This window comes from Diabrotica undecimpunctata, chromosome 6 (genome assembly GCF_040954645.1).
Source record: "Diabrotica undecimpunctata isolate CICGRU chromosome 6, icDiaUnde3, whole genome shotgun sequence".
Taxonomy (NCBI): domain Eukaryota; kingdom Metazoa; phylum Arthropoda; class Insecta; order Coleoptera; family Chrysomelidae; genus Diabrotica; species Diabrotica undecimpunctata.
The window spans coordinates 143,400,162-143,425,925 of record NC_092808.1 but is presented as its reverse complement, the minus strand read 5'-3'; the positions used below and the strand labels follow the sequence as shown (position 1 = coordinate 143,425,925).

Genomic DNA, 25,764 nt, shown 5'->3' with positions numbered 1-25,764 from the left:
ATAAATATGCCGTTAACTTTAATACCCTTATTAGGGTCTTCCACTGCTTCTGCGAAGGCTTTTTCTACGTATAAATTGAACAGCATTGGAGACAGTATACAACCTTGCCTTACTCCTTTTTTAATGGAGAAATCTTCTGTTTCGTTGGAATTTTGAAGACGTACTGTTGCTGTCTGATTCCAATACAGATTGGCAATGATTCTTATATCCTTTGCATCCAATCCCAACTCTTGTAGGTATTTTATCATCAATTCATGTTTTACATTATCGAATGCTTTCTCGTAATCGATGAAACAGATAAAAACATCCTTTCTTTGATCTAAACAATTCTGTATCAATGTTTGCATACTAAAGATCGCTTCTCTCGTGCCAAGTCCATTTTTGAAACCAAACTGACTCCATCCACTGACCTCTTCACATTTCTTAAACAATCTAGTGTGAAGTATTCTCAGGAAAAGTTTCAAAAAGTGACTCATTAGGCTTATTAGTCGGTGGTCCTTGCAGAAGTTCGCACGTGGTGTTTTTGGTAGGGCGATAAATGTAGATCGAAGCCAATCTTTTGGAATCTGGCCCGTATCGTAGATGTCGTTAAAGAACTTGACAATAATGTCTAGGTTTTCTTCATTAAGTAACTTGATTGTTTCTGCGTACATATCATCTGGTCCTAGGGTTTTGTTACTTTTTAATAGTTTGATAGCGTGTACAATTTCAGCTTTCAAAATACTTGGGCCATACAAATGGTCTCCCAGTTGTGGTGGTTTTTGTGTTCTGTCATCATTGAACAAATTGGCTGTGTACATTTTCCAAGTATTAAGTATATCGCTAGGGTCCGTTATTAATTCATTTTGGTCATTATGTATACCAGTGACTTGTTTTTTCTTGAAGACACCAGCAATTTCCTTAATTTTCTTGTGAAGATTGAAGCTGTCGCCGAGTTTATATAGGCTTTCAGCCTCGGCGCAAAGTGTAGTCATCCAGATCTCCTTGGCCGCTATAATTTCTTTACGAATTTGACTGTGTATATTTCGGTACCCTACTTCGTCCTGCCTGATCTTACACTGCCTGCGTTGTTCCATCATCTCTAATATTTCTTCTGTCATACACTCATTCTTGGTAGTTGTTTTACTCTCGAGTAGAAAAGTGTTGTTCAACTCATCAAATGATTCTTTTATGGTGGTCCATGACTTTTCAACATCATTCTCAGTTGCCATATTAGAGAACCTATTGTTTATTTCCTCTGTGTACGCTTCATTTGTTTCATTGTTTTTGAGTTTTCTAATGTTTACTGATGCCTTCTGGTGCTTTCTTTTAGCTGTAGCGAGCCTCAGTTTGATATTTGCTACTAAGGGATTGTGGTCGGATCCTATGTCTGCTCCAGGTAATGCAGATACCTTAGTAATAGCATTCCTGTACCTTCTATTAATTGTCACATAATCTATTTGGTTCCTTATAATGCCCTGATGTCCGTCTAAAGGCGACTTCTATGTGTAAAGCCTCCTGGGTGGTAACTTATACCAAGTATTCGTTATGACTAGATCTTTGTCTTGACAGTACTGTATCAATCTGTCCCCTCTGTCGTATATAATAATGATACAATTATTAAATACATTACCTACAATAATAAAAATTATTATTAACCAAAATTCATATATTTTGCATGCACCCTGTAAAACAGGATCAAAACAAATTAGCTATTATAGTACCAATTCATCATCATCAGTGCTACTACAGCCCTAGTTGAGCCTTGACCTTCCCCAATCTATTTCTCCAGTTTTGATTCATCGACAACCGTTGCCAGTTTGCTGCGCTGATCTTTCTTGCGTCCTTGCCCACACCATCCCTCCATCTTAGTCTTGGTCTACCCCCACTACTATTTCCTACTGGTGCCCACTAATATAGTTCGTCTGATTGGGTAATTTTCATTTGCTCTTGACACATATTCAGCCCATCTAAGCCTATCTATTTGTATGAAAGATATTACATCTCTACCATTAACTATATCTTTATACTTTCCGTACAATCCGAAATTATATCGCCTTCTCACAAATTATTATGTATTAATCTGTGTAGTATCTTCCTGTCGAGTAGACAGATTCCTGACGAGCAGATAATTTGCGTTTGTTTTGGAGATGGTCAATGTTTTGACCCATATGTCAGTACTGATAGGATGAGTGTTCTATATATTGTTAGTTTGGTTTTTTGGCTTAAATTTCTGTTTTTAACTCCAAAACACATTTTTCCGTTATCAGTCCTCTTCGTTTTATTTCTTCAGATGATTATTGCTTATGAGAGTACACGGAGGGGAAACCTATTTATAGACTTCTATCTATAGCGGGGCAATTTTCAATTAAAGGTGACTAATCTACAAATTGAACTAAGCATTAGCGGCAACCATGTAAAATGTCAGCAGTAAATTCTTACCGGGGTCATTTTTATTGTGTAGGCTTCGCCCATATGTAAATAAGTGAAAAAGTAAGAAAATTTGCCCCCGTAACATTATAAATTGGTGCGATTTACGAGTATATAGTGAGACAAGCTCATTGAATAGTTTGAAACATCGGTAATCAATATTCTGCTGGTCTATATATATATATATATATATATATATATATATATACAAGAATTACTGGATTATCTATATATATATATATATATATATACAAGAATTACTGGATTATCTATATATATATATATATATATATATATATATATATATATATATATATATATATATATATATATATATATATATATATACAGTGAAACTTGGATAATTCGAATCTCAAGGGACCGTTAAAAAAATTCGAATTATCCAAAAATTCGAATTATCCAAAAATTCGAATTATCAAAAAATTCGAATTAAAAATATATCCACAAAAAACAAAGATGCCTACAAAAACATCTGCAAACGATAAAAATCAACAATAGTTGACCATTTTTATCGCTTGCAGAAATATCGAATTATTTTATCGTTTGCAGAATTATCCAAAAATTCGAATTAAAAATATATCCACAAAAAACAAAGATGCCTACAAAAACATTTGCAAACGATAAAAATCAACAATAGTTGACCATTTTTATCGATTGCAGATGTTTTCGTTACAATTTTTGCCCGAATTTTGTCAACCGAAAAAAATGGGCCAACAAAATTCGGCCAGAATACCAATTAAAGCATTTGCAAGCTATAACAAATGGTCAATTATTGTCGATTTTTATCATTTGCAGGTTTTCTCATTGGTATTTTTGGCCAAATCTTGGCCGAAACAATCGGCAGATAAAAAATTCCCAGTGAGAACGCATCAGTAAAACAATAAAACATTTTATCTCAAAAAATTTATTGAAAATAAGAATACATATTTGTTACAATTAATGAAAATAGACTAATTTTTTCCAAAGAAATCCGAAATTTTTAGCTGCTTTTTAGAATTTAACTTCTCGGTAATGACAAACGATTCTAAGATGTTCAGTGAACTAAAAATAGAGTGACTTACATCATTTTTACTTTCCAAGTACCGATTAAGTTGCGTAATATGGTGTGTTGCTTCGGCCGCACTCGGAACATGTATTTCTCCCGCCACTGATGATGCGTCGTCTTCATCACTCTCTTGTTTTTCATCATTGTCCTTAAGCACTTCAGCGATGATTTCTGTATCGGTTATTTCACCACATACTACAACATCTTCATCCACGTTGACAAAATCTTCATAAGAGATGGCAGGATCAGAAATGATGTCCCCCCAGCAGTCAACTGAAGGCAGCTCTTCTGTTAAATTGTCGTCTGTGTTCTCCTCCTTTTTTATAAAACCAGCTCTTTTGAAACAGTGTTTGATCGTTTCAGGTGTTACTTGGTCCCAAGCTTTCTTACACATTCGAGATGCTTGTAGAATGTCTAACTTTATTTTAAGGGTGTCGCAATCTTCCATCACTATGTTTTCAACCAAAAAACGTCTGTAAAAATATTTAAAATGTTTTATGACACCCTGGTCCATAGGCTGGAGAACGGAAGTCATGTTAGCAGGAAAAAAAATAACTTTTACATTTTCCATCAGTGGGATAGTGGTGTGTGCCGTACAATTGTCAATAAACAAAATAACTTTTCTTTTTTCTTTTATGAACTTTTTGTCTAATTTTTTCAGCCAGTTCTCGAAAAGATTACTAGTCATCCAAGCTCTTGCGCTGCTCACATATTCCACTGGTTTTGACTTGACGTTCTTAAAACAACGCGGATTAGCCGACTTGCCAATCATCAGTAGAGGCAGTCTTTCCGATCCGTCCATGTTTGCACCAATTAGGAGAGTTACTCTTTCTTTACTTAGTTTTCCTCCGTGACATTTTTCGTTTTTAAATGCTAGCGTTTTGTCAGGAGTGCATTTAAAAAAGAGACCCGTCTCGTCAACATTAAAGATATCTCTTTCATCTATACCCTGAATCATCTCTTCCAAATTTTTTTTCCACTGGTTGGCTTCTTGCTGATTAACGGTCCCACTTTCTCCACAAATGGATTTGAAAGAAATTTTGTTGCGTTCTTTAAAGCCGTCGAGCCACCCTGTACTCGCCTTAAAATTATTTTTCCCCATTTCAATAGCAAATTGTTCAGCTTTGCTTCTTATAAGGGGACCACTCACGGGAATCTTCTTATCCCTAGCTTGTTTGAACCATTTTAACACACAACTGTCTAAATTTGGATTTTCTGGCTCCCTTAATCTTTTTCGATCTTTACCGCACTCACTTTCACTGTTGAGAATTTTTTCTTTATTCTTCAAGTAGGTGGATAATGTGTTAGGAGGAATTCCAAAGTCCCTGGCAATCTCAGATTTTTTCTTCGTCCCCTTTTCTACTTCTCTAATTGCCGCTATTTTTTCCGATAACGTTAAAGTTTTGTATGTTTTCGTATTACCATGCGACGACATCTTTACTCAATACGAAGTGACTTGACGTGATTTGCGGTGATTGCAATTGCAATGCCAACTCATCTCAACTGAAGGGGCGTGCCAGATGGGGTAGAACCTAGGTGACAGGTACGGGTACAATGTACAATGGCCTTGAATGCCTTGAAAACAAGTGGCACGTTAGAACAGAAAAGAATACTACCTCTTTTAGCGGAAATTTCCAGCATGAAATTGGCATTTTTAACTTTTTAACTTGTAGAAAAGTTCGAATTATCCAAAATATAATTCGAATTATTCACGACTTTTTAACATTACTTATATAGGAAATGCTAGGGACCAGAATAAAAATTCGAATTAAAGAAGATTTCGAATTAACGAAGTTCGAATTAAGCAGGTTCTACTGTATATATATATATATATATAAATTAAGGATCACTCATAAGAGTGGTGGGTTTTATCGGTCAAAAGGTGGAAAAAAAGACAAAGTTGATGGCTACTTTATCTATTTATTGAAGACGTTTCGCTTTATTAATCAGAAAGCATCATCAGTTCATCTTAAAAAGATATGTAGCAGTCAGTGATATTAAAATTGTAAAGAAAGTAAATGGACATTATACGATTATACAATACTTTATTCATTTAGTCATTTACTTAAGCGTCTTTACAATTTTAATATCACTGACTGCTACATATCTTTTTAAGATGAACTGATGATGCTTTCTGATTAAGAAAGCGAAACGTCTTCAATAAATAGATGAAGTAGCCATCAACTTTGTCCTTTTTCTCCACCTTTTGACCGAAAAAACCCACCACTCTTCTGAGTGATCCTTAATTTATATTGGATTGACGGTCGCACTCCTTTTCTCCATATATATATAATAAAATAAATTTGAGGCAAGTTTATTCCTTATATAGTATTATATATAACCCATTAACGGCCGCTCAATATACAAAGAGAAATTTGACAATTAATTTATTAGATAGATTGGATTATAACACATAAATAAAGACTAATTTACAACTAAAAAGATTTTTTTTCTCATTTTCAAGGAAAACAATACAATTTTTAATAAAGGAACATATTGTATCTTAAATGTAAATTAAATTTTAAGTAGAAAATTTTCGAAACATTCGAGTTGTAGATGCATTCTAACATGTTTGCTCTTCAATTGGACGAAAGCACCGACATATCAAAAAAAGCAATAATGTTGTGTTTTGTTCGATTTTTTTGGGAGGACTAGATATTGGAAGATTTTCTTTTGTCATGCGAACTACTTCAAACAACAGCAGCAGATATATTTACTGCATTGAATGAGTTTTTCAATAAACATGTCACATGGACAAAATGTGTGGGCTTATCTACGGATAGAGCAAAATCAATGGCTGGCCACAAAGCAGGACTTCAAGCTCATGTCAAAGCAGTAGCTCCTAAGGTGAAATAAACACACTGTTGTATTCATCGTGAAGCCTTGATAGCCAAAACATTGCCTGAACCTTTACCTGAAGATACTTAACGAAGTAGTTCAAATCGTTAACTACATTAAAAGAGGATATTGACAAGATTTTTTGAATTTTTGTGTTTTTCTTCTTGACACGAAGTACGCAGATGTTCTCACTGACTTTTCTTGGCTTTGCTCAACTGCCTACTTAGCTGACGTGTTTGTACACTTGAGTGTATTAAACTTAAGTTTGCAAGGGGAAAAAGGAAGACATGTTCAAAGTTGAAGATAAGATCAGTGCTATGGTAAACCATAGCACCAGGTTTTACCATGATCCCAGCTACCTCTCTGCAAAGTGTCAGGCAACTTAACTAAAACCACTTTTACATAAGAAAAGTCCCGAAATTCAAAAATTCTAAATTTACGGACGGAAACTTGTATATCACGCTTAGGTGAACGCCGGGAGGGTTTGGACATCGGGAGGCATTGAACACTCTTATAATCCTCATTCCACTAGACAACAAGCGTAACCCTGTGTGCCGCTATCGTGCATCAGAGTGCTGTAGGCGGGAATGGGATGGTCTGGAGCATTAGAGCGCGGTGGAGTGACTCCTGTTTTTACTCGAGTTAATACACCTCGCTCCAATGAATTATTACACCCGAACGTAATTCTTAGGGGTGAACATTTCTCACAGGCTGGGTTTACAAGCCTGCTTACAAGCGCAACCGCAAATATAACTTGAAGTGCATTTCTGTATTCTTATTATCCATCTAGACGCCAAGCCGGCAGGTTACTTTGTTTTGATGCTCGCCATTTTCGAAATTTTCCATGCTGTTGTTCTAATATCTAGCAATTTGAAACTGTGTTTTTAATTAACTGGTTTTGTTTGTTTTGGGATATTGACTAAGTATTACTACTAGGTAAGCCTAAGTAACAAAAATGTTGTTGTTATTTTTACGATATATAAAGATGCTTTAATAAATGTTTTATTTATTTATCTCAACTGTCTTGATAGAGGGCATGGACACCTGTACAAACCCTCCCACAAGTGTTTAAACTCTCCCTAATTTATAAAATTGTTCCAGAAAACATACCGTATAAATATAAGCGACTAACCGAAAAACGATTTTCCAAAGAAGCCATGCGAAGTGCAACAGCTGATGTTTTATCTGGAAAGTTTTCCATCAGAAAAAGCGCTAAACAGCATGAAGTAAAAAAATCAACACTAGCTTTATATGTAAAGAAAGCTAGAGAAGTAGGAATTGACAATACGATATTCTCTCCACATTTTGTCACATGCCAAGTGTTTTCTAATGAAATGGAAACCTCCCTTGCATAGCACCTTAAGCGATGTTCTAATACGTACCATGGTTTAACTCCAAAAGCGACTCGCAGATCAGCATACGAATTTGCCCAAAAAAAAAAGAAGTCAAGTTTATAGAGCCTTGGAAAGTAAACAAATCAGCTGGGAAGGAAAAAGGGTTTAAAGGATTTTTAAGTTAATAATCTGAACCATCCTTACGAATCCCAGAGAATACAAGCTTAGCGGGAATTTCAAGTTTCAATAAATCTACAGTAGGTAAATTTTAAGGTAAGTTAAAGGAGATTCTAAGAAGGCACAGCTTCACTGGATCAGACATATTTAATTTGGACGAGACGGGCGTAACCACAACTTAAAAAACTGAAAAAGTAGTTGCTACTTAAGGTGAGTATCAATTTTGTAAAGTAGTGTCGCGTGAGACAGGAGAACTGATTACTCAAGTGGGTATTATTGGAGCGAATGGAACAGCACTACCACCAGTGTGGGTGTTTCCAAGGAAAAAATTTGACAAACACGGAATGCTAAATGGTATTCCAGAAGAGTGTGGTGCAATCGGTTTAGTGTATTCATCTGGAACTCATGTTCGGTGTTCTAAAGAATGCCAAGTTATTTTATTAATGGATAATCATGAATCCTATTTATCTGTTTCGGCTATTGATTACTGCAAAGATAATGGAATTACAATTCTAACTCTTCCACCCCACACATCTAACAAATTGCAATCATTAGATAGGACTGTTTTTGGACCATTTAAAAGGTGTTTCAATCAAGAAGCAGATGACTGGATGCTCTCTCATTCAGGGAAGGCATTATCAATTTATGACCTTGCACCAATATGTATGAAAGCTTGGAATCGATCTGCATCTCCTTCCAACATAAAATCTGGGTTTCGTTGCACTACAGTCGGTTCACAATTTGTTGACAGCTCACTACAAGTTTAACCCTAATTAGAAAACTGAAATACAGAGAGGATAGGTAATACGATATAATAGTAAAAACCAACCTAAAACTGACGGTTTAAGACGTTTTCGACTAACCCACCTTATATCTGAAGGAATACAATACCTTATAATCCTATTACGGGGGTATTTTGAATGGTTAGAGATGAACGACCAGTGTCGTAGAGTATATGATTGAAATATTTATTTGAACTAAATAAATATATTTTTTAAATTGTACCTATGTAAATTGTATTTTTTAATAAAACTTATTTATTTTATTCAAAAATACAAAGTTTCTTGCCATTTTGTAAAAGATACATTTATTTAATTAAGGAAAAAGGCGCCAAATGTCGCCTGGCAAAATTTCCAATGTGTTTTAAAACTATTCAAATTCAAAATAAATAGGATCAACTTCGGAATCCGAGTCATCTTGAGGGTTAATAATTAGCGGTTGTGTCTCTACGGTCGCATCAATTATGTTATCAAGATCCCACATTTTTTGTTCTTCTTCTATTACATGCCTTACTGCATCTTTCCAGTTTTGTTCTGTAATATGTTGTAAAGACTCGTATAACAATTCACGTACAGCTTGTATTTTATATAACGTATTTGCTCTAGCCACATAACTTTTCATTTGTGCCCAAATGAGTTCAATTGGATTTATGTCGCAGTGGTAGGGTGGAAGTCTAAGGACTGTAATGTTTCGCCTTTCCGCCATTTTGTCAACTACGTATTCCTTGAACTTAGATTTGTGTTGCCGGGCAATTTTTAGAAGTTCTGCTTTTACCATTCTATCTTCGTAGTGCAGATACTTATTCCGCAGCCAGTCAAGAATATCCTGTTTCTTCCACACAGTCGTTGGAACTCTTTCTACTAGTCGTGATTGATAAGGTGCATTATCTAATACTATAATTGAATTTGGTGGTATGTGTTCAATCATCTGCTCAAAATACTCTTCGAAAACATCAGCTGTCATCTCCTCGTGATAGTCTTTTGTGCTTTTGGACTGAAATTCCAACAAACCATGCTTAACAAATCCTTTTTCACTACCAATGTGAGAAATTATTAATCTACTGCCTTTACCAGAAGGTGGGGAGATACCAGTAGACCAACCTTCCATAAAGGCTTGCCTGGAGCTTAATATATTTTTATCTGACCAAATTTTTTTTAGACTATGACCTGAGTTTACCCACGTTTCATCCTGGTAGAAGATGGGCCTTCCTTCAGCCCGGAATTTTCGTATGAATCTTAGATAATTTCTTCTCCAACATATTATCTCCTCCCGGTCAATCAAAAGTGATTTTCGGTCTGATTTCTCCCACCGGAAATTTAATTCTTTTAAAACTTGCCACAATTTAGTTCGTCCGATATGAGGCAAATCCGGGCCGTCTCTAACTTCTTGTAAAATTTTGTTTAGGTTTGGTATTTCTTTTTTGAAAAAAAATCCATGAATTTTCCTTCGAATACCATTTTTGGCAAATTCATCAATTTCAATAGGCTTTTTCCCTCTCTTAAAGTGTTCGTTTGTGTTTGGGTTAGCTATACCGTGTTTTTTTCTTTCTGATAGGTACCTATATATAGTTGACTCTTCTACGCCAGTCATGTTGGCACAACTTTCGACTATGTTGCGAACAGTGTTTGTGGGATTCTGAGAAACCAGAGCATCGTGAACATTCAGGACAATAGTCTTCTCTCTTGGTGAATAGACAGACTTACTGACTGTACGCAACAGTACCGGTGTAAAACTTGATGATGTTGATGATGAAGCCATCACAAACAATCCAACAAAACGAGCACGAGCGAAAGGTACGTATATGTTTGTAGGTATATGGAATAAAAAATCACTCACGCACTGCATATAATTCGCAAAAGAAATATTCGAGACGCTAATTACTGCCGTAGACGCGGACACACCGACGAGCCGTAAATTACATGCGATCAAAAACGTACTAAACAAAAAAATTGTTTTCGTTCGTAATAACTTCACCCTTTTAAGTTAAGTTTCGAATATAAACTGAACAAACGAGGCACGTGGCCAAAGCATACCCATTATATTATTAAAAATCTGGGGAATTCCATCCTAATTATCTTGCAACGAATAGTACCTTCGGATATGAATTCAAGGTTTTCTAGTAAAGTGATTAAACGCGAAGATTAGTAGATATTGAAATATCCAAAGAGATAAGGTATTCTTATTTACAAAATTGTTAATGGTTAAATTCTTATTTTTATTAATATAATATAATTACGTAACATTAGCCGTGAAAGTTTTAAGTGTTTTTTTGCTAAATATATTAGTATTAAAATATTATTAATATTATATATATATATATATATATATATATATATATATATATATATATATATAACAGTATTAAAAAATATTATATGATTATTTAATGAATAAACACCTCAGGAACGCCTATGGTTTACGACCGTTTTATGAGTTTGAGGCACATTTCGTGCTCTCAACAATTTATGAACGGAGAATAGAATTTGACCATTGGATAAAAATATTTTTGGTGAAGAAGACTGCATATGCTCGTTTGTAACAGACAAAATGTTTCCTTCAACATCAAAAGACTCAATTTTTCTTCATCAAGTGAATTTTCAAATCAAAATGTGGAGGTGTCATCGCAGTTCAGCCTCTCTGCATTGTCACAGCCTGACACTCTAGTTCAAAGCGAGCACAAGAAAGATTACTTATCTCCATCCCAAATAAAACCATACCCAAAAGCTCCAGAAAGAAAATTAACTAGAAAAGGTCCAGTAAAAAGAACAACCATAATAGCAACCGATACTCCGAAACGCAATGCAATTGCAGAGGATTGAAAGGGATTGAAAAAAGAGACACCACAAATTAATAAAAAAAAATAGAGATGGTAAAGAAGAAAGTAATAAGCGAGTCTTTTTTCGATAAGGAAGAAGTGATTTATAAAGACTCATCTTCAGATTTAGATTTGCAAAATGATGAAGATCATGGTGAGGACCTTACTAGACTTCGAATTGATAGTTTCGGGGTTTGTAAGGTGTTTGCCGCCAAAATTGAAGAATTTAGTATTAGTTATTTGTAGATGGCTACAACGTGAAATTTTGAAACTGCAAGTTGCTTTCAACCGTTTTATAGTAAGTGAAGAGCCTCCAGCATTTGTAACATACGAAGAAGTGATTGTAAGGTTACCAAATCTTTTGACAGATCAAAGTGCCAGATATAAAGACGTGATATATTTTATCATTCATCTTTCCCGGTACAGTTTATTGTAATAATAAATATTTTGTTTATTTCATTGATATCTGAAGCTTTTTTCAGCAAATAAAAACCTTAAGTAATATTTTTGTATTTACTCGTTTATTGTCTAGACCCTCCCGGTCAGTCAGGAGGGTTTGGACACATTACCTTAAGTATTTATATGCGAATATTTCATTCACATTATTAAATTTGTACAAAAATTATGCAAATATATAGTGAGGAGAGATACATTTCAAAATTTTAGATATTTGTTATCCATGTCGACGCCATAATTGTTTATTAACAAACCGTCCAAACTCTTCTGGAGCTCCCCTACATAGTTATAATGAGCTCCAATTTTATATAGGAAAGGAAAGAGGTTGACATACTAAGTTAAAGGATATGTATCAACTACCAATATACGAATAAATATATTTTTCATATATTCTTCTGCAAGCTAATAAGACCGAGAGGTTAAAAATACGTGTAATATAGTGGCAAATTATACGAAATGTAAATTTTTTTGTTCGTATTTTATTAACAAATTATTCTATAGTTTCCAAGAAATACGAAACAACTTAATTTTGCATAACCACTATTTCTGAATATTTTAGTGAAAATACCAAACATGATCCCGTAATTTTGATAAAAAGACGTAGATGACGACATACTATCACATATGTGTTCTATTTGGTTCAACTTACGTTTAGTTTTATGTGTGCTTCGGTGCTTGTAGTAGTAATATCAACTTGGTCTGGAGTTATATCTAAAAAATAAAATTAAAACCAAATTTAGAGAGTTAAAAACTGCAGAAAATCAAAAAACTTTAAATTAGGTTTAAAATATTTTAATGATATAAAAATAAAAATTTTTTAACAATTATCATCACATTATTGATCTGACCGTAAAACGGAGTTCATGAGAATCTATTCCTGGAGATATAGCTGCATATATATCAAGGGTCTTACATGAGAGTTATAACAAATGTTGAGAAGATACCTAACTTTATTTCAGGTTAATCCTCTTGGAGAACAAGATTGAGACGGGTCATAAACTAATTAACTCAATAAAGTTGCACTCAAGTGCAAACAAAAAGGTAAAAAACGTGTAGTAAATGAACAAAATTGGGCCTGTAATGTTCGCAAACGAAAAATAGCTGGTGGGAAAGAGTATCTCAGTAAAAGAGGCAAATACATGCCTGCAAAAATATTAAAGCCTCCTTGCATGTGTCGCATAAAATGCTCTGAAAGATGGCCAGAATACGAAAGACAAAAAATTTTCAACTCATACTGGACTAAGACAAACGTTTCAGATCTTAAAAAGCAATTTATCTTCTCACGTATCGACATCCAACCTACTCTTCGATCAAGAAAAAAAGATCTAAATTCTACCAAATCTAAAAATAATACACTACACTACCATTTTACAGTGAACAATCAGCTATTGAAGGTGTGCAAGGTTATGTTTGTAAACACACTTTGTATATCTAATTTAGTAGTAGTAAATATGTTAAAAAAAATTGAGCCTGAGGGTTTAATAAAAGCTGATCAAAGAGGTAGACACACGCCAACCAATAAAACTCCTACCGAAACCATAAATAGTATACATCAACATATTAAATCATTCCCAAAATATGAGAATCGTTATTCCAGAGAAAGGAGTAAGAGAGATTATCTGGGCACAGAACTTACAATAGAAAAGATGTATCAACTGTACATTGATGAATGCAATGAAAGACATATAGATCCGGAGCTCAGAGCAAAAAAGTGGTTGTACGCAGATATTTTTAATAAAGACTTCAAGTTGTCGTTTAAACCGCCCGAAAGAGACATTTGCGATACATGCAGTACATTCACCGCTCAATTAAAAAATAATCTTACTGCAGATGAACTAACCAGTGTACAGGCTGATCATGATGCTTACCTAATTTAATCTAAAACTCGGTATAACTTAAAACAATTGGACTTTATAATAGTTAAAGAGTCACCAAAATACAAAGTACTATCTGGTGATTTGCAAAAATGTTTGCCTTCACCACTAAAAAACAATTGTATTAGTTTCTACAAAAGGAAGCTTTGGATAGTAAATTGTACATTACATGATACCAGTGATTCTTCTGTACAATATATAATGTGGGACGAATCGAAAGGGGCCCGAGGTGCAAATGAAATTGCCTGGTCAATTTTGAAATGGGCTGACAATACAATTCAAGTCAAGTAGAGGACATCACTCTTTGGACCAATAACTGCTACGGACAAAATAAAAATACAAGTATTATAATGTGCTATTTTTGGATACTGCAAATAAAGACGATCACTCAAAAGTTTTTACTAAAAGGGCACACACATATGGAAGCAGACACTGTTCATGCTTTAATCGAAAGGAAATGAAAGAAACTCTCCAATTTGGCCATTTTAACACAATGGAACTGGCAACAACTAGTTAGGCAAACATCAGGTAAATACACAGTGCACAATATGGAACTTGCAGATTTCAAAAACTTCAAAACGCTGTTCGATAAGAAATTGTCATCTAATCCTCCTTTTGTAAGTAAAAAAAATGTTAATAAAGACCTTGTTCTACTGTCAACATGTATTTTCCTACAAGTCCAACAAGAACACATTGGAAAGTTCTTTTATAAGACCGATCTCAATAATCAAAATATGTATGAAGTGGACTTCATGAGGTATCGAAGACAGCAAGTAACGTTTACAGCCCAATTAAATCAAGTCTCAGTAATCCCATTACCAATCACAAAACAAAAGTACAATGACTTAATTACGTTACTGCCTTTTGTTCCATCAGCTTATCATGCGTTTTATCAAAATTTAACACATAGCGATGTAGCCACAAACGATTACCCACAAGAAGATGAAGATGATATGGAGCATCTTTAACACTTTTGAAACTTGTCGTCTATAATTTTACTTAATTATTATAACATTATAATATTTACCTCTAATAAAATAATAGTATAGGCTGTTTAATGTGTTTGTATTGTTTATTTCGTAAAGACCTTAACATGCAATGCCACATTATTTAAGAAAAGTTGTTAGAGGTAAACAACACTATGTCCAACTACACATTTTTAAAAAAATTTTAAATAATGAACGGTAAACCTCAGGTATATAACACTTCATGGAATGAAAAACGATTGTACACACTACAATAATAATATAATAATCTTGGTTAAATAGAAGAAACATTTAAGTATTTACTGATTAAAAATTTAAAAAATGTTAAAACTGCTCTCCTAAAAAAGTAAGAAAATGGACATAGTGTCCTTTACCTCCGAGGTACCGATTATAAACTTACATTATTATTTATACTTACGAACACAACTAGTTAAGACACTTGCATACTTAACAGAGTCTTCATCTAAAATTCTCCCTTTGTTTATAAGGACGGCTCTCACGTTATATTCTGTATCAGAATCTATAGAAATATCACCATTAAAGAGTTCTACTGGTTGGGAAATATTAACAGAAATATCTACACTGCATCTTTTCCAGTCATTCTACAAATGTTGACGCTGCATTAAGTTCACCATAATAAGTATTAATTCATATTGCATTGAGTGATTAATAATTATTAAGAGTTGCCATTTCCTGATCTCAATTTTGAAACAATTGTAGAAAATACTATTACAATATTAATATATTACTATTCAATTAATGTTTCTCAATTAGAGAGATTATTGACTCGGGTACAATAAATATTAGGTATACTAAAGATAACATAACAATTTTAACAGTGCAGTAAGTGATTAAAAGCAAATGCATAATTAAATTAAAAAAAATAGCTATTTGTATAGCATGGGAGCAAAGTGCTACTTTTCCTTCCGAGAGTAATCATTCACGGGAGGAAAAGGCACTTTTTTTCGATGTTATTCATATGATTTTTCCACCTCCCTCAAATAACAACTCATTTTTTCATTTTTAAATAATGTATTTATATAACTAACTAACAAAATTTATTAGAGAAATCAAATCATGAATGTGTTGCCTGTGTGAGTCCATTTCAAATAGTCAAAAAGAAATAAAATACGACTTACTCACAATCAATTTAATTTTACTACCAAAACGACCGGTTTCGCTTTCTACACTTTGCAAAGCATCTTCAGATCAAACGGTACAAAGTAAATTAAATGCTGAAATTATAAAAAGCCCATATTAGGGTGCTGTCTTATAAAGAAAAAGATAAAAATTACAGTAATTATGCCAATATTACATGTCTGTGTTTAATATGAATAAAATTGATTAAGCAGACAAAGTAACAACCCACAAATTGGTATACGATAACCTATTGAATTGTAATAAATTAGTGAATAAACAAAATATTTCTTACATGCCGGTACAAGAATTATTAGTTAATGATTCGGGAAACATAGTTCAAACTGTCCTGTATTGCTGATGATGGGTGATCTTCGATTTTTTATTGTCAATAAATTAACACACATTTCTAAAAAATATATCTTTTGAATAAATATAAATAACTTTTAATAATTTAAATATAAATATAAAACATCACTTCCATTAAACAAACAATCAAATTATACCTTATTCCTGTTTCATTTGTCAACATCTCTCCCCTCAAGAACCTTCCGCGATAATTATCAAACAGTTACAATAAAAAACCGAAGATCATCCATCATCAGCAATACAGGATAGTTTGAACTACGTTTTCCGAATCATTAACTAATAATTATTGTACCAGCATGTAAGTAATATTTTGTTTATTTACTAATTTATTACAATTCAATAGATTATCTCATACCAATTTGTGTGTGTGTGTGTGTGTGTGTTTGGTGAGTTGGCTTGGAAACTAGTCCTTTAGCCACAGAATTGTTACCAATTTGTGGGTTGTTACTTTGTCTGCTTAATCAATTTTATTCATGTTAAACATAGACATGTAATATTGGCATAATTACTGTAATTTTTATCTTTTTCTTTATAAGACAGCACCCTAATATGGGCTTTTTATAATTTCAGCATTTAATTTACTTTGTACCGTTTGACCTGAAGATGCTTTGCAAAGTGTAGAAAGCGAAACCGGTCGTTGATTGTGAGTAAGTCTTATTTTATTTCTTTTTACCTATTTATTAGAGAACTAAAACTAACAAGTAGGTACAGTAAAACTGTAGTTTCATAATTGCATCCTAAATATGTTTAATTTATTTTTGGACAATTATTTATATCAATATTAAATGTGCAATTTTGAGCAGTAGTTGTTTGAATAGCACTAGAAGTGAGAGCTGGAGCCAATGTAGTTTTCGTTATATTTCTACTAATACTTTTATTATACACTTGGTATCCCTTGAAAGTACTCGTATTTGGCTGATTACAATCTACTTCTTTAACTTCAGTGACTCCCATAATTTGGTCCGAAATTTTTTGCTTTTTTACAAGAGATTGCTCTACATACCCTTTAGCGATATTCGACCAACCTGCGGTGGAATGCGGTTGGGCAAATGCAAACTGGACGAAGAAACCTTCTGACCAACCGAACGGTTTAACTGGCCGCTTATAATAATAGTAGTCTCCCGTTTTATACTGCTTCGCGGCTTTGGGAGTATAGCAGGGTAGTCTGCTATATCTAGGGCCTGCGGTATACAAGGAAGGTAACATGGCCAGTGCTACGCTTCAACCGCCTATTATTACCCCTGGTTTTACCCAAGGTACTCATTTTATTCAGGCTGAGTCGACCTGGGGCCTATAGACATTTTTAAAAATGTCTAGTTGTTCTTGCCGGCGGTAGGATTCGAACTCCGGACCACCGGCATGCGAGGCAAGCATCCTACCGCTTGCGCTACGCAGGCCCCTATGCCGATGATATTAATATTATGAGTAGAACATCAACAGAAGCACAGGAAACATACACAGAGTTAAAAACGAAAACAAAAAGGCTAGGTCAGAAAACAAAAAATAATGATACAGACGAGAAGAAATATAATCCCACAAAACATTATACATGAAATTGACATTAAAACAGTTGAAAAGTTTACATACCTGGGAGTAGAAATATATGCCAACGGATCAGAAGATGGAGAAATACGGAAGAGAATAACGCAGGTAAACAGAGCTTATTTTGTCCTCTCCCATATATTTTAGTCTAAAAATGTCTACCGAAATACAAAGATGAGAATCTATAAAACCTTAATTCGACCAATAGCCATGGTTTGGCAATGAAGCATGGGTCCTAAAAGAAACATCCAAACGCAAACTCGACACATTCGAAAGGAAAGTACTGAGGAGAATACTAGGACCTGTGAGAGAAAACGGAATCTTCAGAAGATACAACGAGCTTTATAAACTTTTTAAGGAAGCACCACTGTCAGACTTCATTAGAATACAAAGATTGCAATGGGACATGTGATAAGAATGGGAGAGGATAGGCTACCAAAAAGAGCACTTAATGCTAGAATGCAGGGAAAGAGACCGGTTGGAAAGCCAAGAAAGCGCTGAGAAGACACAATAAACAGCGACGCACCAGCCCTTTTATGAGTCCGTTTATGGAGAAGATCAGCCACAGACAAGCGAGGGTGGAGGCAAAAATAAAGGAGGCCAAGGCTCAATTTGGGTTGTAGTGTCGTAGAAGAAGAAGAAGAAGAAGTCACAGTAAACAATTGGAAGAGTCCATTTACGTGACGAGAGGTGACTGTTATAAAACATGTAAACTTCAAAGTCTACAGTATAACTGTGCCACTTTTTTTCATCTTTTTTGTTGTCTCAAAATTAAACATTGACATTCTCACCAAAGTTCAGCTTATTCGTATGATTTTTAGAAATTCATTGGTATTTGTTTGTAAAAATGTAATACAAAAAATACAGTTTTTAATTTTTGCTGTACTTTTTTAATAAGATACATAATTTTAATTATTAACAGTTAAAATTACCTGGTCAGCTATCGAATACTGAAAATAGTAATATTCAGCATTCCCTTCCATCGTTAAATTTTGTTGTACCAAGTTAAATCCTCTTGAACTAACGGCATATATCGTGGGAGGATTCAGAAAAAATGGGAATTTAACTAAAAACCAAAAGTATATTGTTATTACTATGCAATTTACAATATAAAAATAAAATAATTGTAGCCCATATACTTCATTTGGTATTGCGTGGGTGATTCTTCTCTTCTTTTTTTGCCTATCCTCTGTGGATGTTGGCAATCACGTTGGTCCATACAACTTTGTTGACAGCTGCTCTAAATAGATGTATGGTAGTCATTGCTGCCCAATGTCTGATGTTCTTCAACCACGATGTGCTTCTGCGCTCTTGAGATGTTTTGCCTTCTATCTTGCATTGTAAAATTAGTTGAATTAGGTGATACTTCTCATTGCGCCTCACATGCCCTAAGTATGTTATCTTTCTGATTTTCACGACACGCATAATTTCCAGATATTTATTCATGCAATGGATCACGTTGTTGTTTGTAACATGATGGATATATTAAATTTTAAGCATATTTCGAAGGATTCTAATCGTATGGATGTTGCCTTTGTCAAGGTCCAGGCTTCGACTCCATATAAAAGGGTAGAAAAAACATAGCATCTCAAGACTCGTGTTCTTATATCAATGTTCAGGTGCATATTACATAAAATCTTCCTGAGGCGATTGAAGTCAGCTCTCGCCTTTTCTATATGACATCTTATTTCCTGTGAGTGGTCCCATTCCTTATTCAGGCTGCATCCAAGGTATGTAATTTTGTCGATTATTTTCAAGGGTTCATTATTAGCTGTGAATTGGGGCTGTATTACGTCGTTTTTACTTACTACAAAAATTTTGGTCTTCTTACAGTTTAATTTCATCACAGACTTCCACTAAACGGAGATTAATGTTTGCAAGATCCTCCGCATTATCAGCAATCAATAGCTTCCTTAAACCATCAATAGCTTCCCTGAACAGCATTTCCGAGTAAGTATTGAACAATGTCGGTAATAAAATGCAGCCCTGACGTACTCCCCGTTTTATCGTGAATTCTTGTGTTGTTAGGTGTCGTCTACTCGTACAGTTGCCCTTTGCTGTAAGTATAAATTTTTAATTAGGCGTAAATGTTTGTTATCAATACTAGATTCTTTCAGTATCTGAAATAATTTTTGATGTTGCACCTTGTCAAATGCTTTTTAAAGTCTATAAAGCATGCGTAGACTTCGCAATTTACGTCTCGAGCTCTTTGTATCAATACTTGTATGGAAAATAGGGCCTCTCGCGTTCCCAGTCCGCTTCTAAACCCAAACTGAACACTGCTAATGTTTTCTTTAAGTTTTCTTTATATGCGAAAGTGAACAACAGAAAAAAGGATTTTGAGTGCATGGCTCATTAAGCTTATAATTCTGTACTCAGAGCATCTGGTGGCATTTGCCTTTTTGGGGAGAGGGATGAAGGTAGAAACTAGCCAATCTGTAGGAAATTCTGCAGTTTCATAGAGTTTGTTAAGAGTTTGAGTTGGTTGTTTTCAAATAGTTTCAATATTTCAGCTTGTATGTTATCAGGTCCAGGTGCTTTGTTGGTTTTTAGTCTTTTTATTGCATATGTTACTTCACTGTACATCCTGAACATCCAGAAACACTGACTTCTGTCTCTTGCTCTTCCTTGCATGGGTGATATAAAATGAAATAATTATATACCCACAATTCTTACAAAGTGACCGAAATTTATTAATATTTTTATAATAATTTACTTTGCGATTGGACCAAGCTTTCTCAATTTACCATCGTTCCCCAGTAGAAGGTCTAAATACAATAAAAATGGTTTAAATATTCATTGCTATTAGGAGAAATAGATGTCAAATAATTAGAGACAGCTACATCTTAACTACAAAAAGCTGTTTTGTACGGTTTATTTTGCACGTTTCGAATTGCGAAAATGACAGAAAAACAATAATTTTATAACTGTTTTCGTTTATAATAGATAATAGACATTGAAATCGCCATAACAAGTATTTCCGAATTCAAATATAAAAGACTGTTAGGCTTCAGGAGCACATACTGCATTACATATTTTTTTAAAGCCCTTCTCTCTATTCGGATGGCCGAATATAGGCCTCTCCTAATTTTCGCCATTCATCTCTGTCGTTTGTAAGACGTTTCCACATCGGTCCTGCAGTTCATTTAATATCGTCGCTCCAGCGCATTTGCGGTCTTCCTCGTGGTCTTTTGGCTTCATATGGCCGCCAATTCCTGATTTCTTTATTCTATCGACCATCCTTAAGACGTTCGTTATGTCCAGCCCATTTCCATTTCAGTTTAGCTGCCTCTTCGACAGCATCTTTTACTTTTGTTCTATTACGAATGTCTTCATTGGTTTTATGGTCTTTGAGTGAGATACCCAGCATCTTTCGTTCTATAGCTCTGAGTTTTTCTGATCTTCTTCATGTTTATTTTAATGAATGTCCAGGTTTGAGCTCCATATGTAAGTACAGGTAGGATACAGGAACACTTTTGTTCGCAGTTTTTGAGGTATATTTTTATTTTTAAGTACGTATGAGAGTCTTTCGAATGCTGCCCATCCCATTTTTACACGTCTGCTTATTTTGGTAGTCTGATTTTCTTTGCTTACCTTGACATTTTGACCCAGATATGTATATTCCTCTACGTGTTCTACCTCTGTCCCTTGGATGTTTACCATAGGTTTGTCATCTTTGTTTGACATTAGTTTAGTTTTACTGAAATTCATTTTCAGTCCTTTTTTTAGGAATTCTGGGTATAGCTCCTCAATCATCGTATTCAGTGTATTCCACGTGTCGGCTATTAGTACTACATCATCTGCGTATCCAAGTTGGTTCAAGTATTTTCCGATAATAGGGATTCTCTTACTTTCAGAGTCTATTGACTTGAAGATATCTTCTAGGGCAGCTGTAAATAATTTTGGAGATTTTGTGTTTCCTTGTGTTACGCCTCGGTTGATTTTTACTGGTCTTGTTTCGATTCCATTACCCAACGTCACTATCATTTCAGGTTGTTCGTAAATATTATGTATTAATATTCTGAACCTGGAGTCGATCCGGTTGTTGACTAATGTTTCTTCTATTGCCCACAGTTCTACGATATCAAAAGCTTTTTCATAATCTATAAAAGCCAGACATAACGGGAGATTGTATTCGTTAGTCTTTTCTATTAGGATTTTCAAAGTTTATAGATGGTCACAGTTGCTGTACCCTTTTCTAAATCCGGCTTGTTCTACTGGTTGATATCCATCAAATTTAATTGTTAACCTGTTTGTAATAATCTTTGTAAAGGTTTTGTAACGTTGTGAAAGAAGTGAAATTCGTCGATGATTTTTCAGGTCTGTGGTGTCTCCTTTTTTGGTGTATTAGTATTGTTTTAGCTGTATTTCATTGTTCGGGTATGTTTCCTTCGAATAGATATTTATTAAATAGTATTTTTAGATATGGGCCTGCGTAGCGCAAGCGGTAGGATTCTTGTCTCGCAAGCCGGTGGTCCGGGGTTCGAATCCCACCGCCGGCAAGAACATCTAGACATTTTAAAAATGTCTATAGGCCCCAGGCTGAGTTCGACTCAGCCTGAATAAAAATGAGTACCTTGGGTAAAACCAGGGGTAATAATAGACGGTTGAAGCGTAGCACTGGCCATGTTACCTTCCTTGTATACCGTAGGCCCTAGATATAGCAGACTACCCTGCTATACTCCCAAAGCCGCGACAGCGGTATAAAACGGGAGACTATTATATTATTATTTTTAGATATGTGGTGGCTTCTTCTCCGCCTTCCTTCGGCATTTCTGCTTGGATTCCATTGCTTCCAGGAGCTTTATTCCTTTTTATTTCTTTTACTGCTCTTTCTATTTCTTCGTGGCTTATTTCGGGCTATCACTTCTGAGTTGACATTTGTTATCTGCCTTTTCAAGTTCTGCTTTGAAGAGTTAGGGGGATCGTTTCTGGAACGATACAAATCGACGTAGAACTTTTCAATTGAGTTTGCTATATAAGATTTATTTTCTTCTAGTTGTCCTTGTTTTTTTAATGGTTACTATGTTTTTCTTTTATAGTTTCGGTTTGGTGCATTTGAGATTTCGGTTTTTCTCTATGACTTGCTCTATACGGTCTTCTTGATGTTTTTTAATGTCTTCTTTTATCTGTTTTCTTATTACTCGATTAAGTTCCTTAAATTCTGCAGTGTCTCTTTTGTTTTGTCTCAGAAGATATTTTCTTTGTTTCAGCATGTTTTGGGATTCTACACATATTTTGGATTTTCTTTTTCTGTTAGCGGTTGCCACTTTTGAGCTTGCATTTAATAGTTCTTTTGTTATGACTTTATTGATTTCATTTAAGCTAAGTTTATCTAAATTTAATACTTTTGCGGGTTTTAACTTGCTTTTATATTGTTCTGTATTAGATTTTAGTTTATCTGTGTCTATCTTCCAAATTTTTCTAAATTTATTTCTATTTTTATTATGTTTTATCTCTAATTTGGCTCTAACTATTAGGTGATCGCTACTTACTGACACCGTATTTATTACTGTTACGTCCTATATGATATCTGTTTTGTTACAATATGTAATCTATTTCGTTCCGAGTTTTTCCGTCTGGGGATAGCCACGTCCACTTTCTTTGAGGTTTTTTCTTATAGAATGTGTTCATTGCATAGTATTATTACATATAAACATACTTATATGTATATTTAAGTTCTTTAAAAATCTAAAAAATGAATATGATACAGGTATTGTTCTGTTTTATGCTTTAAAAATCTAAAAAATGAATATGATACAGGTATTGTTCTGTTTTATGCATAAAGATCATACATGAGTCTAATATTTAGGTTGGGAGCTATATATAGTCGACTTGTGTGTCTTCGAGAGTAGTGGCTCTCATATTTTGGAAAAGATTCTATATATTATGTTTTATAACTTCAGCTTTTTCATCTGGTCGAGCGTTATGTCGTTGGCGTTTTCCAGATAACCTGTGGGTGATAGTTGTTTCTTTTTTAACAAAATATCAATGTTTCCTCTTGTGATACTATGTAGATTCTGGAACATTTCTCTGCAAATTTTTAATGTTTTTTGTTGTATGTGATATAGTATGAAACCACAATTTGTCTGTTTTTATTATTTCCGCGTTCTCCTTTATCTTTTCTTTCTGTCTTCTTTACCTCTATCTTCATTCTTATAAAAAATACTTGGTCTTTGTTGTACATTTTTTTAAGAAAATCATCAAAAATTGTTTTTGTTCATCTAGTGAGAGTTTCTCGTGACATTTATTGTGGCAGCATGTAGTAAACGCTTGAAATACTTTTGCAGGTTTTTATATACCTTTTCTTGTAATATATTCTTCTCCTAACATCTTCTTTTCGTTCATTTCTACCCCATTTTTTTGGGTTTTTTAGGCTGAACATTAGAGTTATTTATTTGGTATGTGCTATCATCAATTTTATTTGTAAAATTATCATTACTTACTTTGTCACACATATTATTACTGATAGTAGCTGTTATTTTACACTTTTTAGATTGAATTGCTTGATATTTACATGGCCTCTCATTGTCACATGGGTAATTAAACTAAATAAAACAGTCAAGGAGATAACATAGGCATATCTTGGTACAGCACAATCCAAATTTAAGGGCAGTTATGACTAAAAAATTAGTGTAACAACGAGAGTAGTTTATGCTAATAAAAAGACAGTAATATCTAATAAAGAAAAATACTTACCATCCTGACAGCTACTACCAAAATAGGGATTTTCACACTCTCCACTGGTACATCTTCCATCAATATTATTATTACGTGTCATGCAATGACTATATTTTTTACATCCGTGGCCATAAAACTTGTCTGGGCACACTATAATTATACAAAAAATTTTTGTTAAATTTGGTTAGGTATGTTAAAAAATAATTTATACATATTTTAAAATTATTCGAATAAGAACTCAATGTTTGTTTTAACTTTTTTTTTTCTATTTAATTAATTTTAAATGCGCTCGCTGAAACAAAACATCTTAACGTTTTGTTTCAGCAATCGATATAGACATTTCTCATCTGGTCAGGCCACTGCAGGCTTATCTACTGGTGAAACTTTCAGAAATACGTTAAAATTATTGACAATTGAATCGGATATAAATATAATATAAATTATAATAATTGGTTAGTTAAAATATTTTTGTCGTCAAAAATATATGTATCTACATAAATATATATATATATATATATATATATATATATATATATATATATATATATATATATATATAGTAAACTCTTAAATATTGGGGAAATCTGCAAGAAAGACTCTAATGAGTATCAATTGTTTCGCCGAACGTTTTCGCCAAAGAGAATTAATTAGGCTTCTCCCAGTATAGGGAAATATTATTTTGATTTTCTTTTTTAATTATATTATATTGTTCATGTATTATTATATCTTATTGAGATGTATCTAAGAAAAGCAAGGGAATGTTATCTTTTTTAGTTAATGAAAATTAATTATAAAGGTAGGTTAGTTGTTAATGGATATATCAGTCAAGTTAGTTATCTGTGATGTTGTATTGTTCTTGGTATCTGATTTAAGTAAGAAGTGGTATATATCGCTTAGATTCTTAATGTCACTCTTAACATTAATGGAGAAATCGTTAAGGAAAATATAAGACATTTCAATGAACTCTCTTTTAGATTTATTGTTCTCACGGTGGAGAATTGTAGTGTTGGTATAGTCCATGAGATGACCAGTGGAATGGACATGTTTGGCTAATGCACAACGGTCAGGGTGAAGTCGAGAATCACTTTTGTGTAGTGTAATACGTGATTTCAACAATTGAGATGTTTGGCCGATGTAGGAATTGTTGCAAGAGAGGCATGGAATGTTGTAGACAATGTTACTAAGCCTATCTATGGGAGTCTTATCTTTTATCTTAGAATAAAGATTATTAATTGTTAGGGCTGATCTACAAGCCACATTAAGTTTAATGTTGTTATTATTATTACTAAAGCTATTTTCA

The 25,764-nt window shown here is 33.9% G+C and overlaps 1 protein-coding gene across 1 annotated transcript in view; it reads right to left on the bottom strand.

Annotated features, from left to right (window-relative positions):
• The window catches only part of LOC140444025 (uncharacterized), a 175,904-nt gene that overhangs the window by 84,651 nt on the left and 65,489 nt on the right, over positions 1-25,764 (bottom strand). Inside the window, exons 10-13 of the mRNA XM_072535608.1 lie at positions 24,483-24,614; positions 18,716-18,849; positions 15,154-15,337; positions 12,525-12,586 (exon numbers count right to left, since the gene is read on the bottom strand). Coding sequence (XP_072391709.1) covers positions 12,525-12,586; positions 15,154-15,337; positions 18,716-18,849; positions 24,483-24,614 — 512 coding nt within the window. The remainder of the gene's footprint in view (positions 1-12,524; positions 12,587-15,153; positions 15,338-18,715; positions 18,850-24,482; positions 24,615-25,764) is intronic.